Genomic DNA, 17,297 nt, shown 5'->3' with positions numbered 1-17,297 from the left:
GCAAAACAACAGTTAACTAAATTGAAACACACTGACGGAATAATTTTGTAGGAATACTTCGAAAACGGGGAAACCATGTTATGTAAAAATTTCCCACCTATGCTTTCTTTGCAAGACGATGCTTTCATTTTACTTGAATCTGAAACAAAGAAATTATCGTTGAGTAAGCAGGAGTAAGTACTATGGAGGAGTGGTTGGCAGACCACAACAAAGAATTTTCTTTTGAAGGCCTTAGAACTGCTTTAAGAGCATTGTGTCAGGTATATAGAGTTAACAGATGATTAAAACGCTAAACTATCGAACACTCATCGTATAACAAAAGTCACATATATAATAATAATTATATTAACCTATTGTTTGTTAGTTGTATACAAAAAGTAAATATTGTTCAATGAATGAAAGAAAAGAAACTCAAATCAGTTTGGCTACATCAAAATTTTGGTTTCCAGAGAGTGACGACCCATGAGATCTTGACTCATATTTCGATTGCGTAATGTATACGTACTGTAAAATTATTACAAGTCAGGTGTGACGTGACGTAACATTTAAAGGTAATTGTTGCTGCTGGGAGCCAGAAGAGCGTAAAATTTTGTAATTAGGACAAATAACGCGTTAATGGGTAGATAAATAAGATACTTATATACGTTTTCAGTTACAATACTGGTAAAAATGTGTCATAACACGTGACGAAGACAATGTTTGGTTGTGCGACTATACTTGTCTCTATAACGTGAGTGCGTCGGCTAAAATGCTTGTCGATGGCGATCCATTGGCGATTTTAAAACAGTGTTTCACCATACAGCAAAGCAGCCAACTCGAGTTACTCAACCAGTCTACTTATCAGACTTTTAGTTTTCGTCTCTTTTAGTTGCTGTGGGCCGCCGGTGTGATAGGTTGTGGTGAATAACCGTGTGCATTAAGCGTGTTGTACGTGTACAGCAACCAGTTCACGGGCAGACGAATTACAAAATACCGCATAAATTATTTACTTCACAAGGATAGAATAAATAAATGGCTGCTAAAGAAAATGAAAATGGCGTAAAAGGATTCCAATTTCGCAAACATGTAGAAAGAACTAGATGGGAAAGTTTCTACACTGCAATCTATAATCCTTCAACTAAAGAATTTCTTGGAAGAACTGGAAAGAGCTGGGGTAACTTGTTTATAACTTTTTTTTTATTTACGTTTTTATCAGCAACAGGTTTTATTCTTTTTTTGAGAACGGTTGTACATTTGCTGAAAATAAATAATGTTTGAGGTGAATATTTGTTTGCTGCTTATGAGTATACTTTGGCAACTTTTTGTGTGCAGAACAAAGTTGCTGTTGTGGCTTTTTATGATGCAACATATAAAACAAGCGCCCGCGGCGAAACTTAAAAGAATAAAAATAGTAGATCATTTAACACTATGGAATTCTTGTGTTGTAAGAATTACACCGTAATAATGTTATTTTTGCCGAAAAATATGAAACAGATCATAACTAAAAAGTTAATGATTACCGATAATGCATTTACATAATAATTTCTTGCAATGTCCATTTCCGCAAATTGATTCCTAATAGTGATTGCTAATAATAATAAATGACCGGCCTTTATGGTGCGATAATCTAGGAATAGTAGACGGATATTGACAGAAAAGATTATTAGGTTTTCTTGTGCACGCCATGACGTTTTTTCTATTTATATGTTTGGTATTCATTGCAGCAAATTTTAAAAGTTGAAAATTTGGAGCTAAGCAAAACTGGAAGTTTCTGCTTAAAACTTGCAAGCACAGGACCGCATTATAATTGTATAGCATGATAATTGAATTTATATTTTGTTGGTTTTATAAATTACTGCATGACAATAATCACTATAAACAAAGTTAAATTCACGTCATTACCTCTTAGCTGAAAGAGTTTGTTTTTTTTTAGAAGGTTATTATTGCGAAATTTGAAGCAATCGGAGAAATCATAGACGTATTTGTGTCTTCTTCATATTGAAAAATACCAAACTCAATTTTCATAACAATGAAGGACATTGTGTTACGATAAAAGATAGGCGTTTGTTGTTAAATAAATTTAATATTTACTTTGGTTCCCCCGCAACGAGAACAAAACGAACTTTTTGATTTCTAGATTTTCAAATTCACGATTGTTGAAATTTATTTTCAGCTCTTAAAAAAGAAGTGTTTATAATTTTGGTATAAAATAAGCGTTGGTCGAGGATGTTAAAGTAAAAAATCTAATCAGTCTTACACCTAAATTATATACCCCTATTATTTATTTCATTACTCGAGGATTTTGAAAGTGACACAGGATATGAATTTGCGTAAATGAGGAAAGGTAATACAATTTAGAAGAATTTTACATAGGTAGCTTGTTTTTTATTCAAAACCGTATATGTAAAGAAGATAACACTTTCACGAAAGGGGATGGCTCATTTATTTCTTAGTTTTTCTTTAGTGATTCATTTGTAAACAAGTTAACCGTAACAAGGTAATACGAAAAGAGTTGTTAATATATGAGCGCATAAAGAAAGTAAATCTGAGGATTTTAATTGGCGTAGTAAACACTTCTTAATCTTGTTAGATTACAATAGAACCATTTAAGCAATTTGATTATTTGTAATTAAGACATGATGACTCACAGTGCGAATATGTTATTAAATTTCGTCGTCCAACCAAACAATTTTGATGTATTTACAGTACTTGACGTAGGTACAGTGTTTTTTCTATTGTAGTTTGTGGTTGTGAATTGAGAATCTAATTTTTATCTACTGAATTTCAAAAGGATTATTGTTTTATAACCAAAAAGGTCTTTACTTCAAGCTTCAACGGACTGTCAACAACCTCGCCTCTTTTCTTACTTAATAAATATTTCCGTTTTTAAATTATTCATTACCAACATCAATAAAGGGCACAAAGTGACCAAGATAAAGTAACCGGTTGGTCGGCCTGACTAGAGAGGTAAAGGAGACGGAAGATGCTGTGAAGATTCTGAAATATTTATGCATATTAAATGTTTAGATTTTTTTTATCCCGAAAAACTCTTGTGATTTAGTTTCTTCAAATTATACGCCAATAATAATTCAAAATGGCATGTATAACAACTTTCTGGATATTTTTCAAACAAAGTCATAATTTTATCCCAGGTACCTATTGTTCATCAGATTACAGTATCGTGTTGCAACACATTTTACTGATTAGAACCCCTAGAAACCCTGTAATGGAACACAAAACCACAATCACAAAGATATACTTTGTTCTCCGAAAATTGAAAATTAAACAAGAAAACATTTACGCTGTCTACCAAATTTAATGCCTTTAAATATAGTTTCTGTTTAATGATTTAACACCCACGCTATCGTAAAAACTTTGTAATGAATCTTTGTATTATTTAGCGAGGAAACTTTTTGTCGTTTTTTGACTAGATAAATAAACGAACTTTCATACGCAAAGTATTTTTATTAATTCATAAAATTAATACACGGTCAGTAATATTTTCGTGCTGCGTTAAAAGGGAAGTTCCAATAAAGAATAATTTAAGTAATGTTAATTTTTTACCGGACACGGAAACTCATATTTAACACAAATATGTAAATGTAATAAAATTAATGCATTATGTTCTGTTGGAAATAGTTTGGACGCATTTATTTAATAAAACACGAACATTTAGTGCACTTTCAAATATGTATAATTATTTTAATTTTTTATTTCCCTTCTGTACGTATTGTTATTAATTCTATGTATTTTCTGTGTAAACATCTCTACCTGCACCTATGTTCAGATTAACCATAAACTGTTAAAACAGAAATTTTATAAAAAAAAAAGTTGTATTTGTTTAGAAGAATGCGTCTTACTTGTTCTAATGAATTTTTTAACATGGCAAATTTAATGTTACCATTGGCTTAGACCTCAGTACCTCACAGATGTGTTTGTAGTCTTAATTTATTTTAACGTATTCAGTTATGCGTAGTGTTACAGGTAATTTTAATGGTGCTAGTCTTATCCAGTATTAGCCGTGGAAGATTCGATTGGATACGTAAAACAGAAAAGGTTTACAGACTGACGGGAAAGTTCCGAATGAAACTAGTGCAAACCGATTTATTAATACCTGCTTACGTCGAACCCCGTATTTTTAGCTTGGGGTAAAATGTGTTCGGGAGATCCCTCGCTGTCTTCTGATCTAATTCGATATAATGTCATAATGTTTATCGCCGACACGTTTATTTACTTTATTTAGCAATGAAACTAATGGTGGATCGATAGATTTTACCCAACATGAGTTAATTAGATACTGCTTTTTATTACCTTGCATGTACCTCAAATAATTGTTTAGTAAACACATGTTTTCATACAAATTAAAATTTCAATAACAATTTCGTTTTTGACAAGAAGACAAAGAATTGATCTGTTTATGTCAGCCGTTGTAAATAGTTAAAGGAGATAAAGAGGAGAAAAACAAGACCTGACCTACATATGTTCCATAAAAATAAGTACATTTTTTATAAAGTGCTTGAGGCTTTTTTTGTAATGTTTTTGATAAATAAATAACATAAATAAATTTTCACTGTAACTGAAATTTTTAAGTAAATAGTGATTGTTACTCCTAAATTATGAATCTTCAATACTAGAGATGTTTATACTGTAATAATATGCTAATGTTATTTATAGAATTGGGTCGTAATATTCAGCATGTGTGTGCGATTACCACAGCAGGGCGAGGTTCCGTCATTTTTAAAATAATTGCTTACTGAGGCTACCACTTAGTTAATATATCACCAAGTAGGGCTGGGTGATTAATATCCACATTTAAAAACTATGGCTAGAGCAATGCAGAACTAGTCTCTAAAATGTATTCTGGTGTTAATTAAAACAGTATTGAACATGAAAGGTTATTAAAAGGAAACTGTTTAACTAAAAATTGAAACCCTGTTTTTTTCCACGTTGTCTGAGATTCAACATGACAATACAGTAATAAGTAATAATATAAACACAAAATTTAGCGTAAGGTTACCTATAAGTAAATATTTCTTTTCCAGACAATTCATTTAAAGCTTACGTGGAAACGCATATGCAATGTATAACCGTTAAATACTCTTTTTTTCTACTGTGCGTGTAATAGCTAGTTATTGTAGGTTCCCTTTTCCGTCTGTCTGTCGTCTGGTGATGATTTAATTAAAAAATAATCTCCGCAACTACTATTGTTTGAAATTTTGGAAGTAATTTTAGAATATCGGATAGAGGGCAAAACGTAAATCAACATTTATCTGATCATCCCAAAGATCTGATGACGTTATTTCAAAATTTTTGAAAAAAAAATCCTATGTAAAATCATAAGCTTCTATATGTATGTGTAGTTTTTTTTAACAGTCTAAATTATATAACATTTTACAATTTAATTTAGAAACTAAGAAACCGATTACCCTGAAATTTTGCACATCGTAATGATTATCACGAACGTAGTAAATCAGTAATCAGAATTCACCTTCGTAAGTAAATCCCACTTGAAATTTATGTTATGACATGTTTCTTTTATTCGTGTATGACTGTATATAACTACATATTTTTTAGATTTGTCTATTGAGAATGTCGCAATAAAAATAGTCAATGAAGCAGTTTATTTTATTGACTAATAAATAAAAAGTGGTTTACAATTTCCGTAAATTCTGGATATACAATATACTGTTCTTATTAGTGTTTCATTGTTCATACATGTATCAAAACTGATTATATTAAAAAGTTGATGACATCATCACAATCACAAATAAATTTTATACTTCTTTACATGTACTTTGACAGTTTGCACATACTATTTAAACTTATAGGGGTTATCATAAAAAAATAAAATTGGCAAAATAAAAAAAAAACATGTTTATAATTTGTTTCCTGTGTCATTTTCGAGCTGTTTTTTATTGATTCCATAACATTATATTTGTATAATATTTTACTCTGTTGTTAATTGGAAGTATGCTGTAAAAGTCAAATTTGATCATAAGTTGAGGAGTATACAAAAATAGTTGTAGTTGGCGTCAACACACTGTCGGTCCCTGCTACCAGTTTATGTAATTATTGATTTATTATTTCAAAGTAATCAACTGTACCATAATATGTAATCGCCTTAAAATATTGTAACTTTATTTTTTAGTTCTGTAATTTTTGACACTGCGAGCAGGTTGACACTGGATAGCACGTGACAAATCTTTTAAACTTCAAACATCAAAGTGACAGTAAGGCATAGACTACATCAACATTTTCAAAATGACAGAAAAATGACGTCCAAGATTTTCTGGCCCTGACTGTATATTGAGATAGACATAATTTGACACCGTTAAATTAAAATTTCAAAGCAAAACATTACAAAAAAACTCTGTGATATTAACATCTTTAACTCTGTTTTTGTATACTAAGTATTTAACTTTTCGTAAACTTAGCTATTACCGCATATCAGTAGCTCAACTAACCACAACTACTGAATGGGGAACAAAATCGCTCTATATTATACAAACACAACCGATTACTTCACACTTTTTAAAGAACTTGATCTGTGGGCACTTCTTTAAACTGAACAACAAACAAATTATTGTAGACACCAATTATTAGTAATCATTAGCTTTTTAAGTGGAAATAAAATCCGATGTTTTTATTTTTAAATACTTTCAAATCGTGCCAAGTGAAAATAATACTGAAGACCAATCTCCAATGCATGTTTGTATGGTGTTCACCGCTTATATAGCACGAAAGTACAAACTTTCAGTTCTTTTGTAAAGTGTTCCCAGTTTAAAGTAGTTTTTATGATAGGTCCATTGATGATAGGGACAATGGAGTAAATCCCTAGCCATAAATAAGAAAGTGGTCGGTTTTTTGCAGGGTCGTACTTTGTTCAACTCATATTGTATGTCGTAGGGTAATAATGAGGTGATAATGTTTATTATCTTGTCATAAAAACCACTTTAAAGTGGTTTACTCTGCTCTTTTGTCGGTTCACCGATTACTCTAAAATTTTAGATAAGAAAAGACTAATCCAAATTTGTCATTCGTTATATAGTGCGGGTTCTGCTTCACTTTTTAGCGGAAAAATTTAAAATGATGTGGATATCTGACCTCCGGCTCAACTTCGAGTCTGCGCAAAACGTACGAGAAGTCACGCTTGCACACGAATTCAGAGTTTCCCGCCAAAAGTGATCAGAACCCGCACTATACATATAATTCCTTGATCTGCTCCGAAAAATCGATGACGTTGCAATGATCCATACCAAGTTTTATGTTAGCTCTTTCGAATTGAGCCACCTCCATGTTATATCCATCGGATACAGTGGAATGCGCCTCTTCAGTTTGTATTCTTTCAGAAATTAGGTATATAATGGATTTCTTCGAAATACTGTTAAATAACATAGATTTAAAGAAGTAATTTTTTCATGTACATATTAATAATAATTTCATCATTTATCAATCTCTAGAAAAGTGACCACGTCATTTAAAAAAAAACTTATTTTGAAAAATAGTTCTTAGGTGCAATCTTGCTTAAGCCAGTAATAATATGTTTATGTATTAGTTTTATACTGCACATATCAAAATTAATGCACTCACATCAATCAGTTACGAGTATATTATTTATAGGTAATGTACATACTATGAAAGATGAGCTAAAAAGATTAAAAGGTGTGGTTATAAAATTTTTGAATTGGCCATATCGTATTGTTTATACTATAAAGTTATATGATTGTATCATAATATCTTAACTTTTATTGTTTAGGGAACAATCATTGATATACAATATAATCTTATGAAAACTTTAATTATTTCATACGGTAATAGTGTGCTTTTATTATATGTTTTCCAGTCTGATTTTGAATTTTAGAATCTTTAACAATGTTTGGCTTTCCATTGCTCCTATAAGATTATTAATAGACTACTTTGCACAGAGGAAACCTATATCTAATTTAAGATTCAATCCCACGGATCGTCGTTAAATATAGATACATATTCTACAGAAATTCCAAAAAGTTAAACCTTGAATTTGGGTCAAATCAAATTATTTAAACGATGTAAGAAATATTAATCTTTATATTTCTTATTTTGTTGCAGGACAGCTTTTGCTATTTTATTCAATATTCTACATAATTCTGGCAGCATTATTTGCAATATGCATGCAAGGACTTTTGGCAACTTTAGATGACAGAGAACCGAAATGGAAATTGGAGCGAAGTTTAATAGGTACAAATCCAGGTTTAGGATTTAGACCAATATCAAATAAAACAGAAGAAGGGTCGCTGATTTGGTATAATCACAAGAATGACACAAGTAAACACAAATGGGTGGAACTTATTGACGAATTTTTAACACGTAAGTCAGCGATATCACTAGTTGATGATAATTTATTGTGAGATTGTTTTTAGCATATATGCAAGAACAGAATGGAAAGAATTTTGAAATCTGTGACTTCAATAAACCTGCAAACGCTAGTAAAGTGTGTGTAGTTAATTTAAAAGACTTTCTTGATTGCTCAAGAAGCAAGTTTTATGGATATAATAGTACGTCACCGTGTATTTTTTTGAAACTAAATAAAGTAAGTAAATTATTTACTTTGATAAATATTGTATACAATAATGTTTCTAGATATTCGGCTGGGAGCCAAAATACTTTACGAATTCTACGTCGGAAATGCGTGAATACAGTACCGAATTTGCAGACGCAGTTGATGCGGTAAGATTTTGTCAATAATGTGTACCTACTTATTCAAAGAACAAATATTTTAGGAACCTGGTAGTTATATTTGGATTAGTTGTCAAGGAGAAAAACCCGTCGACAGAGAAAATGTTGGTGGATTCAATTATTTTCCAAAACAAGGTTTCGCATCATACTATTTTCCCTATACTAATACGCAGAATTATCTAAGTCCTCTTGTGGCTGTGCAGATAGTAAATCCAACACGTAAGTACACTTTGCGTTTTATTTTTAGAAATAGTAAAACAGATATAGTTGCGTAACTACATACCATAATCTGCATGAAAGAAAATTAAAATTATAAGTAAGTAATTTTTTCCTTTGAATAAGTAGCATGTGTTTCACAAATTAGTTGATTTGGAAGTTGTAAATGTTAATTTGGCATTGTGGAAAATGTATCGCCTGGTGAAATTTGTAACACCTGGATGTTATCCAGTAAAGAATGATTGTGTTATTAATCATAGTCTTATTAGATATAGAATATCAAAACCATCTAGTATACCCGCAATCTATGAAAAATTAGGTGGTTCCTAAAGGTTGTCTGAGTTTTTTTTTTTTTTTTTTGTATGCAGAATTTTATATTAATAAAACAATTTTGAAAAAAGGTGTCTTACACATTGTTTTTAACGTGCCATATATGAACAGTTTTTATTAAGTGAGATTGAGTATTTATTCAGCAAGAGTTTATAATCCAATTAAATTAATTCGATTAAAACTCAGTACAAATAATTTGATATTAACATGGATCATAACTTCATAACTCATTTCACTGTATGCAGGCGGAAATTGCGGTTAGGTATTTTAGTGTAGCGTAAACGTTTATATTTAAATACCAATTGGAAATCAACATGTATATCAATTTTAGAACGAAATTTGCTTTACTAGTTTCTCAGAAATTATGATATAGGTACCATTTTACTTATTTATAATCAGCTTTCGTTAATATTTTATTTTTTATTTTCAGCGAACTTAATTGTAAGCATCGAATGCAGAGCTTGGGCCAAGAATATAATTTACCAAGGGGGTGACCTCCAGAGAGAAGGATCTGTTCATTTCGAAATTTTATTAGATTAAAGATCAGTTTCGTAATAGCTTGTTAATTAATTTATAATTAATTATTGTGCCTGGCCTAGTACTTATGTTTCATTTCTTGTGTTTTGTTTTAGTGTAGAAATATTTAGAAGTCGTTTTATAGTTTTTTACGTTCGTTATGTTGAAAATTAGATTGAATTTTAAATATAAGTAGGACGATATTAAATTTGTGCGTATAAAGTACAAAAAAGTGCGTACTTACTTGTAGTTGTAGATCTTTTAAAAATGTATGAAAATTTATATCCAGTGGCCGTACATTTAATTACTAGATGACAACAGTAATTAATTTGTAATAATTATTGTTATATTTTTAAATATACAGAGAACTTTTTATTGTTAAAATTAATGTGATACAGTTTTAGTTTATTTTTTTATGACTGTGACAAACTGGACATTGGTTCAACATTATAACAATTTGCTTCTTGCATTCACACTTTTTTCTAGTTTTGTTTTATTTCAATATATATATTATTTTCCATTCAGCGCTGAAGTTATAATTTTGTGTGTTTTTTGTTAAGACTTGACAGGGTAGTGAATTTGCGTGACGAGAAATCAGGTTCTTAATGTTACTATTTTTTTTTAATGTAATGCAATGGAGTTCTTTTGCAACAAACGTAGACAAGATTTTTAATTGAAGTTTCTATATTTCAGGATTGTAGAGTACTAAAAGCATTGAGAATATCTACTGGAACAGTAGTAGGGGCGGCCTAATTCGCATTAAAGAAAAAGTATCTACGTAGAGTTGCAGTAGATGTTTAGGGATCAGGTTGCTTATTCTTGCCATTGTAGTTTCAAAATTCTGAAAAGGGTTTATATTTTTTTAAGACATATTTTTCGAATTTATTTTTGTTAAAGAAAGTCTGCTAAGAAATATTTTTATTTTTTAGTAAATGAAGTAGGTAAAATATGCTGTTATATAAGGCGGCGTTGTAAAGACCAAATAATAATAGTGTTATTTTTCTAGAAATCGTGTTACGAATACGCATATCTTATCAAATGTAATATGTTTTTAAAAATTGCACCAGACAAATGGAATCTTACGCTTCTACGCTTAGAAATGATTGTTAAATATGAAAAGCAACCTAGCGTTTTCTTTCCATAAGTAGTGACATTTAGGAGATAGTATATTTTGTTTTAATTGTGGGAAAAATTTAAACTGATGTTGTAAATAGTCCCACATTGCTGTTCTTGGACCACTCATTTTCAATTTTTGCGAAAGTGGGTTAAAATTATTTAATTAAGTAAATTTAAGTACCTTTGGAAATGGTCGCTATCGGGTTATCATTTTAGAAGCATATCTTTCAAGTATATAAATATTTCGTACAATTTTTTAACTGTTAAAATCAGCGGATTCCGTCAAGGACTTGATGAGTATGTATGGTTGATAACGTGACTTGAAAAGAAATTATTGAAAATGAATTAGCTGACAGTTACTAAAAAATTTTATTATGGCTCTTGGTGGTTTCTATATAACATTGTGTAGTTCCCTGGTAAAAACTTTTGGGAATATTATTGGGCAGTGGATTGGTTTAAATAACAAACACTTACTTCTAGAAGGGGGAAAATAGACCTATATTTAATTAACAATTCTTTCTTCACATAAATTTTATAACGGGACTACTCATGACGTCTTTATTTAGAAGTTTTAGGTATTAATAATAATAATTACTGTTGGAACTTATATGTAGAAGCAATAAATTATTTACAGTGTACCAATTTCTCGCATCGTCATGTTGTTGATATTAATCATATCTATGATTTTTCCCCTAATTGTCACATGTTAATATTGTAACAAAAGTCATTAAATATTTAATAAACTCCATAGTTTATGGGTTCAAACGGTACTAAACTTACTATAGGCCTCTGTAATTAACTGTTTATTACTGTGTCTTAACTGTGTTGACATTGCAGTTTTCCAAGAAAAATTCCAAAGTGCGTTCAAGCAGAATTACAACACCTGAAAACTGCAAATGAAAGTTGTTTTAATCAAGAGTGGTTGATGGATATAATTATGTTGATGGCGGTGCGTTAGAATTTCCGGTCAGTGACGGTGGCGATGTTATTAATTCTAAATAGTGGACAAATATTAAAAAGGCCAGGCGAGACACTATTTATCGATCAATTTTTCATAATTAAAAAGCTACATACCTACATGTAGTGTTAAAAAAAATATTTAGTTAAAATTAAAAGAAATATATTAATAAAAAAACAAACAAATCTTAATTGATGTTATAGATGTAATTATACACGTAAATTCCTTGACATTGTCGTATACATGTAGCCTTTCGTCAAGTTACTTGTATATGCTATTAACTTAACCAAACAATTTACTTAGTATTGTCGGCTGTGATAACAGATCGTATCAGAGATTTACACGTTTCGTGACTGTGTTACTAAAACGAATAACGCAATTTGCAATGTCCTATCGTCGAGTTAGACATTTGAATTATAAAAGTTTATGTAAAATGAGTTCACGGTATCTGGAACAAACTTTGAAGGTGCTAAAAAGGGTTTGATTTTAAAGTGTGTATGACGGGTAGGTAGGTACTCTTTTCAAAAAAAAAAAAAAAGAGAAGAATTCCTTTGTGACTGTGAACAGAAGTTGTTATGCATTGCAAATTGTCTTAAAATTCCTACGAAAACTAGATAGATGTGGTATTTAAAATTCAAGGAATGTCCAACAAAAACTGTTATATGTATTTAGTTTCCTCAGTGTCAAAATTCAGAAATCAGTGAGTATGAAAATGTGGATAGAGTTGTGAAACCCAAATATCCCCTTTAAATGAGACATGTGCACCAAATTTTAAACAACAAACTAGAACTCTACGTTGTATTTTGATAATGGCGGAATGCGTTCAAATGCAAAGTGGCGCACTTTAAGGTTGAAAACGTGACCTGAAATCAAAATGCAAAATATGGAGGACATTTATCTTTTATTTTTTTTATTCTTTCCTGGGGAGGGAAAAGATGTAAAATAAGTCTGAAAGGACTTATTTTTCCAGGTGCAAAAACCTGTCCAACTTTCAAGAACCAAGTGTTGCAGATCAATGCAAATATTGTAACGCCCCAAATTTACACGGTATATCCCGCCATAATTTAACATGTATGAATAAAGTGCTGAACCCCAAGCTTGAAAAAGCGTCTCTAAATCAAACACAAGATGTGGAGGTCAGAAATCGTTTATTCCTCCATTTCGGAGAGGTAAAAACAATCGCGAAATAAACCGACTTTTAAGTAGGATTTATTCCCCAAATGAAAAATTCTCTCCAACCCCAACAATGAAGTTAAATGTTACGAATCAATGTAGGATATCTGAATGTCACAAATTTAAAAAAAAAAAACAGGTGAAAGAGAACTCTGAATTAAAGTAACTGGATGTAAATATGCAAGTTAAGGTATTACGATAGTGTGGTGGCAAATTTAAATTATGGCTCAGCAAGTGAGAATTTAAATTCCTCGTCATGGATTGTCACCCTTCCTCGGTGATTCTACTCTATAGACACATTTCTACACCTAAAAAAAAACCTGCCTCATACCCAGTCTTTACAAACTAGCCAGCTATTATCAAGTAGCGCGTTCCACGCCAACGCGGGTTTCCCATGAATTCTCAATTTCAACATCTATTTGGGCAATGACAAAACCGCAAAGTTTAAATAGTGTGGTGACCGAATTTAAATCAAAATTTACGCGCTGAAATTATTTAACAACGGCGCGAAATCACATTTGAATAATTTGCATTTGAAAGAAAAAATTCAATCAAAAATCGTTAAACATAGGCAACTAAATATGCATGTACTGCCCAAGCCCCACGTCTTAGTTGAGGGCGGCTTGGGAGAGATAAACGGTTGGTAGTTAGACAATGTTGATATAGTCCAAAAGAAAAATATATTTGTAATCAAACTATCGCCACGACAGCACTGGATCTAGCGTATGAGATACAATTCCGCTCGTTGATTATAACACTTCTTAATTCTTCACACAAGATTTCTAATAGTTCATGTACGGCAGTTAAACAAAGTTCATTATACTGCAAACTGGCGGGGGCTTTAAAATAATTTGTTCCCTTAGGTGGTTATTATCGTCGTTATCGTGACTACATTACTGGGGTATGTCCTCACAACGCTACAGATTGATTATTCCATCGAGGCTTGTTCTCGCAACGCTACAGATTGATTACTTCATCGAGGCTTGTCCTCACAACGCTACAGATTGATCACATCATCGAGGCATGTTCTCGCAACGTTAGAGATCAATAACATCAACGAGGTTTATTCCTCCCACCTCTAAAAAAAATTACATCACCGAGACGCTTTTTCCTCGCAACGATTTAAAATTTACATCACCGAGACGCTTTTTCCCTCGCAACGATGATTGGATATTTTTGTGTCTGTTTATTATGTGTTTTGTTGGGGTAACCAATTCGCGGTATTTTAAACTTTCAAAGTAAATTGTTTTTTTGAAGTAACCAATCACTTAGATCATGATATAATTTGACATAATGTAAACTCTTTGTTTGAATCGTTGATAAAGTGTGGCAAATATTAATCTCATGCACAGACCATGATATAATTTGACATAATGTAAACTCTTTGTTTGAATCGTTGATAAAGTGTGGCAAATATTAATCTCATGTGAGTTTTGTTAACTTTGCAATTTTTCACCTCGTACAATATTTCTCAATCTCACAGTTTTAACTTCAGTAATTTTCTTTGTTGTATAATTTTCATTGAACGTAAATTTCATGCTCTGCAGTTTTATTAACCTCACATAATATTGTTATTTGCACAAGTTTATTTCACACCAGATCTTTTGTATAAATTATTTGATGTCAATTTTTAATCTCACATAAGATTTATTTGTTGTTTAAAATTTCACAAGATTGTATGGCGAATTTAAATGTTGTTTATTGCTCTTTTGAAACTTTAACACTTGTTCAGAGTGAGGGTCGGTGGTGCGTACAGGTTTTAAGTGGTGTGCCGCAGGGCTCCGTTCTTGGGTCGCTACTGTTTATAGTTTATACAGTCGATTTGAAATTTAAGTTGAGGCCCTCATTTGCCATATACGCAGATGATATTAAATTGTATAACTTAAGTAATAGCTGGATGGCATTAATTCAAGATCTTCTGGAAGTGTGCAAATGGAGCTCGAAATGGGTACTTCTTACTTCCACTTAATATTGCAAATTGTAGAGTTCTTTACATTGGGAACGCCAATCCCCAACATACCTATTTGATAGACGGTGTAGATATGTGTAAATCTGATTTCCATGTCGACTTAGGGGTACTTGTCACGTCCACTCTTTCTTGGTCCGAACATGTCCTGAATACTACTAGAAAGGCGAACAAAATGGTGTATTTGTTGGGAAAAGCATTTGCGAGAAGTCATATATCTATCATTAGCAAGCTCTATAAGAGTTATGTCAGGCCAGTAGTTGAGTTTGCCAATTACATCTGGTCTCTGATTTTTCAACGGGTTATAGAGTTATTAGAATCTGTGCAAAAATTCACAGAAAGTTCAGCTAGTGTTTGAGGTTGGGTATACTCCATATACCTACTAAAGAAAAAAATGTTTTATACTCATATCACATCACAAAACATAGATAACGGGTGTTTTGTTTTTCTTACTTTTTGGGACACTTGATTGCAGTTAACCGTAAAAATATCGCTTTTATGTATCCACCCATGCTTGCAGACTTCTGTTGGTGTCTTCAGAGGGATACTGCGAGATCTGGCTACAATAGGAATGCCAATCGTTCGAAAAAAAAGACCTTTTTCAATGAAAAATGAAGTTTTGTTTTATTAATTTTGTATGATTTCAAAAAATTCAATAAACACTTTTCATTTTGAAACCTGATGTAATACGATTCTTTCAAACATAATCCTCAATTAGCCAATAACACGTGACGTCACGCTGTGGCGGGAACTCAGCGTTTGACAAGCGGCGTGAAACTCCATAAGCGACAATGTTAACATTTTCGCATTTTATTTAAAAGTGTGGGTATTTATCTAGAAAATAAACACGTGAATAGCTTCTTTCATATCTTTTCTGTGTATCAGGGTGCTTTTTTTTGGCGATTTGAGTTTAAAAATACATAATAAAAATAAAAATACAGAACGCTGTTTTGGTCTGAATTCCTCGTCGCCCAAAATACATCCGTGTGTTTTAAGCGGTAAATCGGAAATTAATATTTTCGTTTGAGGTTAATGTGACGGGTTTAAGTGAAGGTGTGTAATTTGTTTTTAAAGTATGGATAATTTAAGTGATTATGCACGATGTCTTTCCGTCAAAGAGAAAAGCAGATATGTACAAAAGTTAAACAATTTAAACGGCGTAGATCCTTATATAATGAGTGCAAGTGATTTTAATTTGTGTTTAGACGATGTCCCTACCATAACAATGAATACCATTCTAAACTTTTTTATTTTTGGAATAATTAAAATAACCCACAATGAAATTCGTGCATTCAAAAGTCTAGAGCCATTTATTCAGTTTTCTCTTTTTTAAACGACTGTGTCTTTCAACATTACAAGTATTGAGTGGATTTATTTTGATATCCTAAATTTTGTGATGGAATATAATCAGGATGGTCCACAACCGACAAATCTGCAGGTTTACCTAAAAGAGCACCAATGTAGTAATTTATTAGAAACTGTAAATCTAATAAGTAGTTACTGTACCTAAAATAAAATGATCCGAACAAATATAGGAATACTTTACTTTGGCTTCGTTAAATCCACTCGTTTCAAGGCTTTTAACCAAAGCTTCCGCCTTTTTTCCCCATCCTGTATACTATATTTACCTTTATTGTTGCTAATTGCTGGGAAAGGAAAATAAAATTTGTCCGCATTTCTGGTGCTTCGATTCGCGCAACCCACAACAGCACAAAATGTAGGCATTTTCTCCTAAATTACAAAATAGTATAATATTAAGATGCTAGTGTATTTAAAAAACATTGATGTACATTAACACAGAATTAATTTGCAAAACAAATAATATAAAATGCAGCGAAGTTAACCTGTACATCACATTGGAAAACATTATTTTTTAAGGATATTCAAACGTTATGGTGCGTTTTACAGATATCTACACAGTCTAGAAACTGTAACAAACTTACCAAACTATAAAAACACAGTTGACACACTCTCAAATTTAAATGAATTCCGAAAATATTAGCATTGACTCTTATGAGAAAACCGGCTAGTTGTCAAACGCTGCCATCTTGATGACCTCGGATGACGTCAGTGTATTTGGCTAATTGAGTTTGAGGTAAGAAATTTTAATTACATACTGTGCATTCTGTGAATTTTTTTTTTTTTAATTTGTTGTATAGTGTAATCGAACCATTCATATTCAATAGGGTTTCCGGTGTTAGGGACGCATGCTTTAAGGGTCGCTGAATTGAGGGCGTAGATGATGTAGAAACGTGTGCAGTATTACAGGGCCTGAATATAACCGAAAAAAGAGAACCCAATTGGGCGGTTTATGTTAACAGTTTCATA

The 17,297-nt window shown here is 31.6% G+C and overlaps 1 protein-coding gene and 1 long non-coding RNA gene across 2 annotated transcripts; one reads left to right on the top strand and one right to left on the bottom strand.

Annotated features, from left to right (window-relative positions):
• Nucleotides 1-636: 636 nt before the first annotated feature.
• Nucleotides 637-10,281, top strand: LOC135122561 (sodium/potassium-transporting ATPase subunit beta-1-like). Its single transcript, XM_064046823.1, has 6 exons — nucleotides 637-1,153; nucleotides 8,068-8,325; nucleotides 8,379-8,548; nucleotides 8,599-8,685; nucleotides 8,739-8,913; nucleotides 9,671-10,281. The coding sequence occupies exons 1-6, from the start codon at nucleotides 1,012-1,014 to the stop codon at nucleotides 9,778-9,780; spliced, it is 942 nt and encodes a 313-aa protein (XP_063902893.1). The 5' UTR covers nucleotides 637-1,011; the 3' UTR covers nucleotides 9,781-10,281.
• Nucleotides 10,282-16,260: 5,979 nt separating this feature from the next.
• LOC135122560 (uncharacterized) lies at nucleotides 16,261-17,074 on the bottom strand. The gene is made up of 3 exons (XR_010279413.1): nucleotides 16,913-17,074; nucleotides 16,476-16,700; nucleotides 16,261-16,413 (listed from the first exon to the last, which is right to left on the bottom strand). It is a non-coding gene; the product is annotated as an uncharacterized LOC135122560 (long non-coding RNA).
• Nucleotides 17,075-17,297: the final 223 nt, after the last annotated feature.

The sequence above is a fragment of the Zophobas morio genome, unplaced genomic scaffold (genome assembly GCF_036711695.1).
Source record: "Zophobas morio isolate AGI-343-1 ecotype UQ-CSIRO unplaced genomic scaffold, CSIRO_AGI_Zmor_V1 ptg000005l, whole genome shotgun sequence".
Taxonomy (NCBI): domain Eukaryota; kingdom Metazoa; phylum Arthropoda; class Insecta; order Coleoptera; family Tenebrionidae; genus Zophobas; species Zophobas morio.
The sequence above is the reverse complement of the archived record's forward strand: the minus strand, read 5'-3'. Positions and strand labels throughout refer to the sequence as shown.

Bases quoted from the DNA above. Each gene is read 5' to 3' on its own strand.
- LOC135122561 (XM_064046823.1), top strand. From the start codon at position 1,012: ATGGCTGCTAAAGAAAATGAAAATGGCGTAAAAGGATTCCAATTTCGC. The intron at 8,686-8,738 runs GTAAGATTTTGT...CAAATATTTTAG, and splicing joins TTGCAGACGCAGTTGATGCG to GAACCTGGTAGTTATATTTG. The intron at 8,914-9,670 runs GTAAGTACACTT...TTTTATTTTCAG, and splicing joins GCAGATAGTAAATCCAACAC to CGAACTTAATTGTAAGCATC.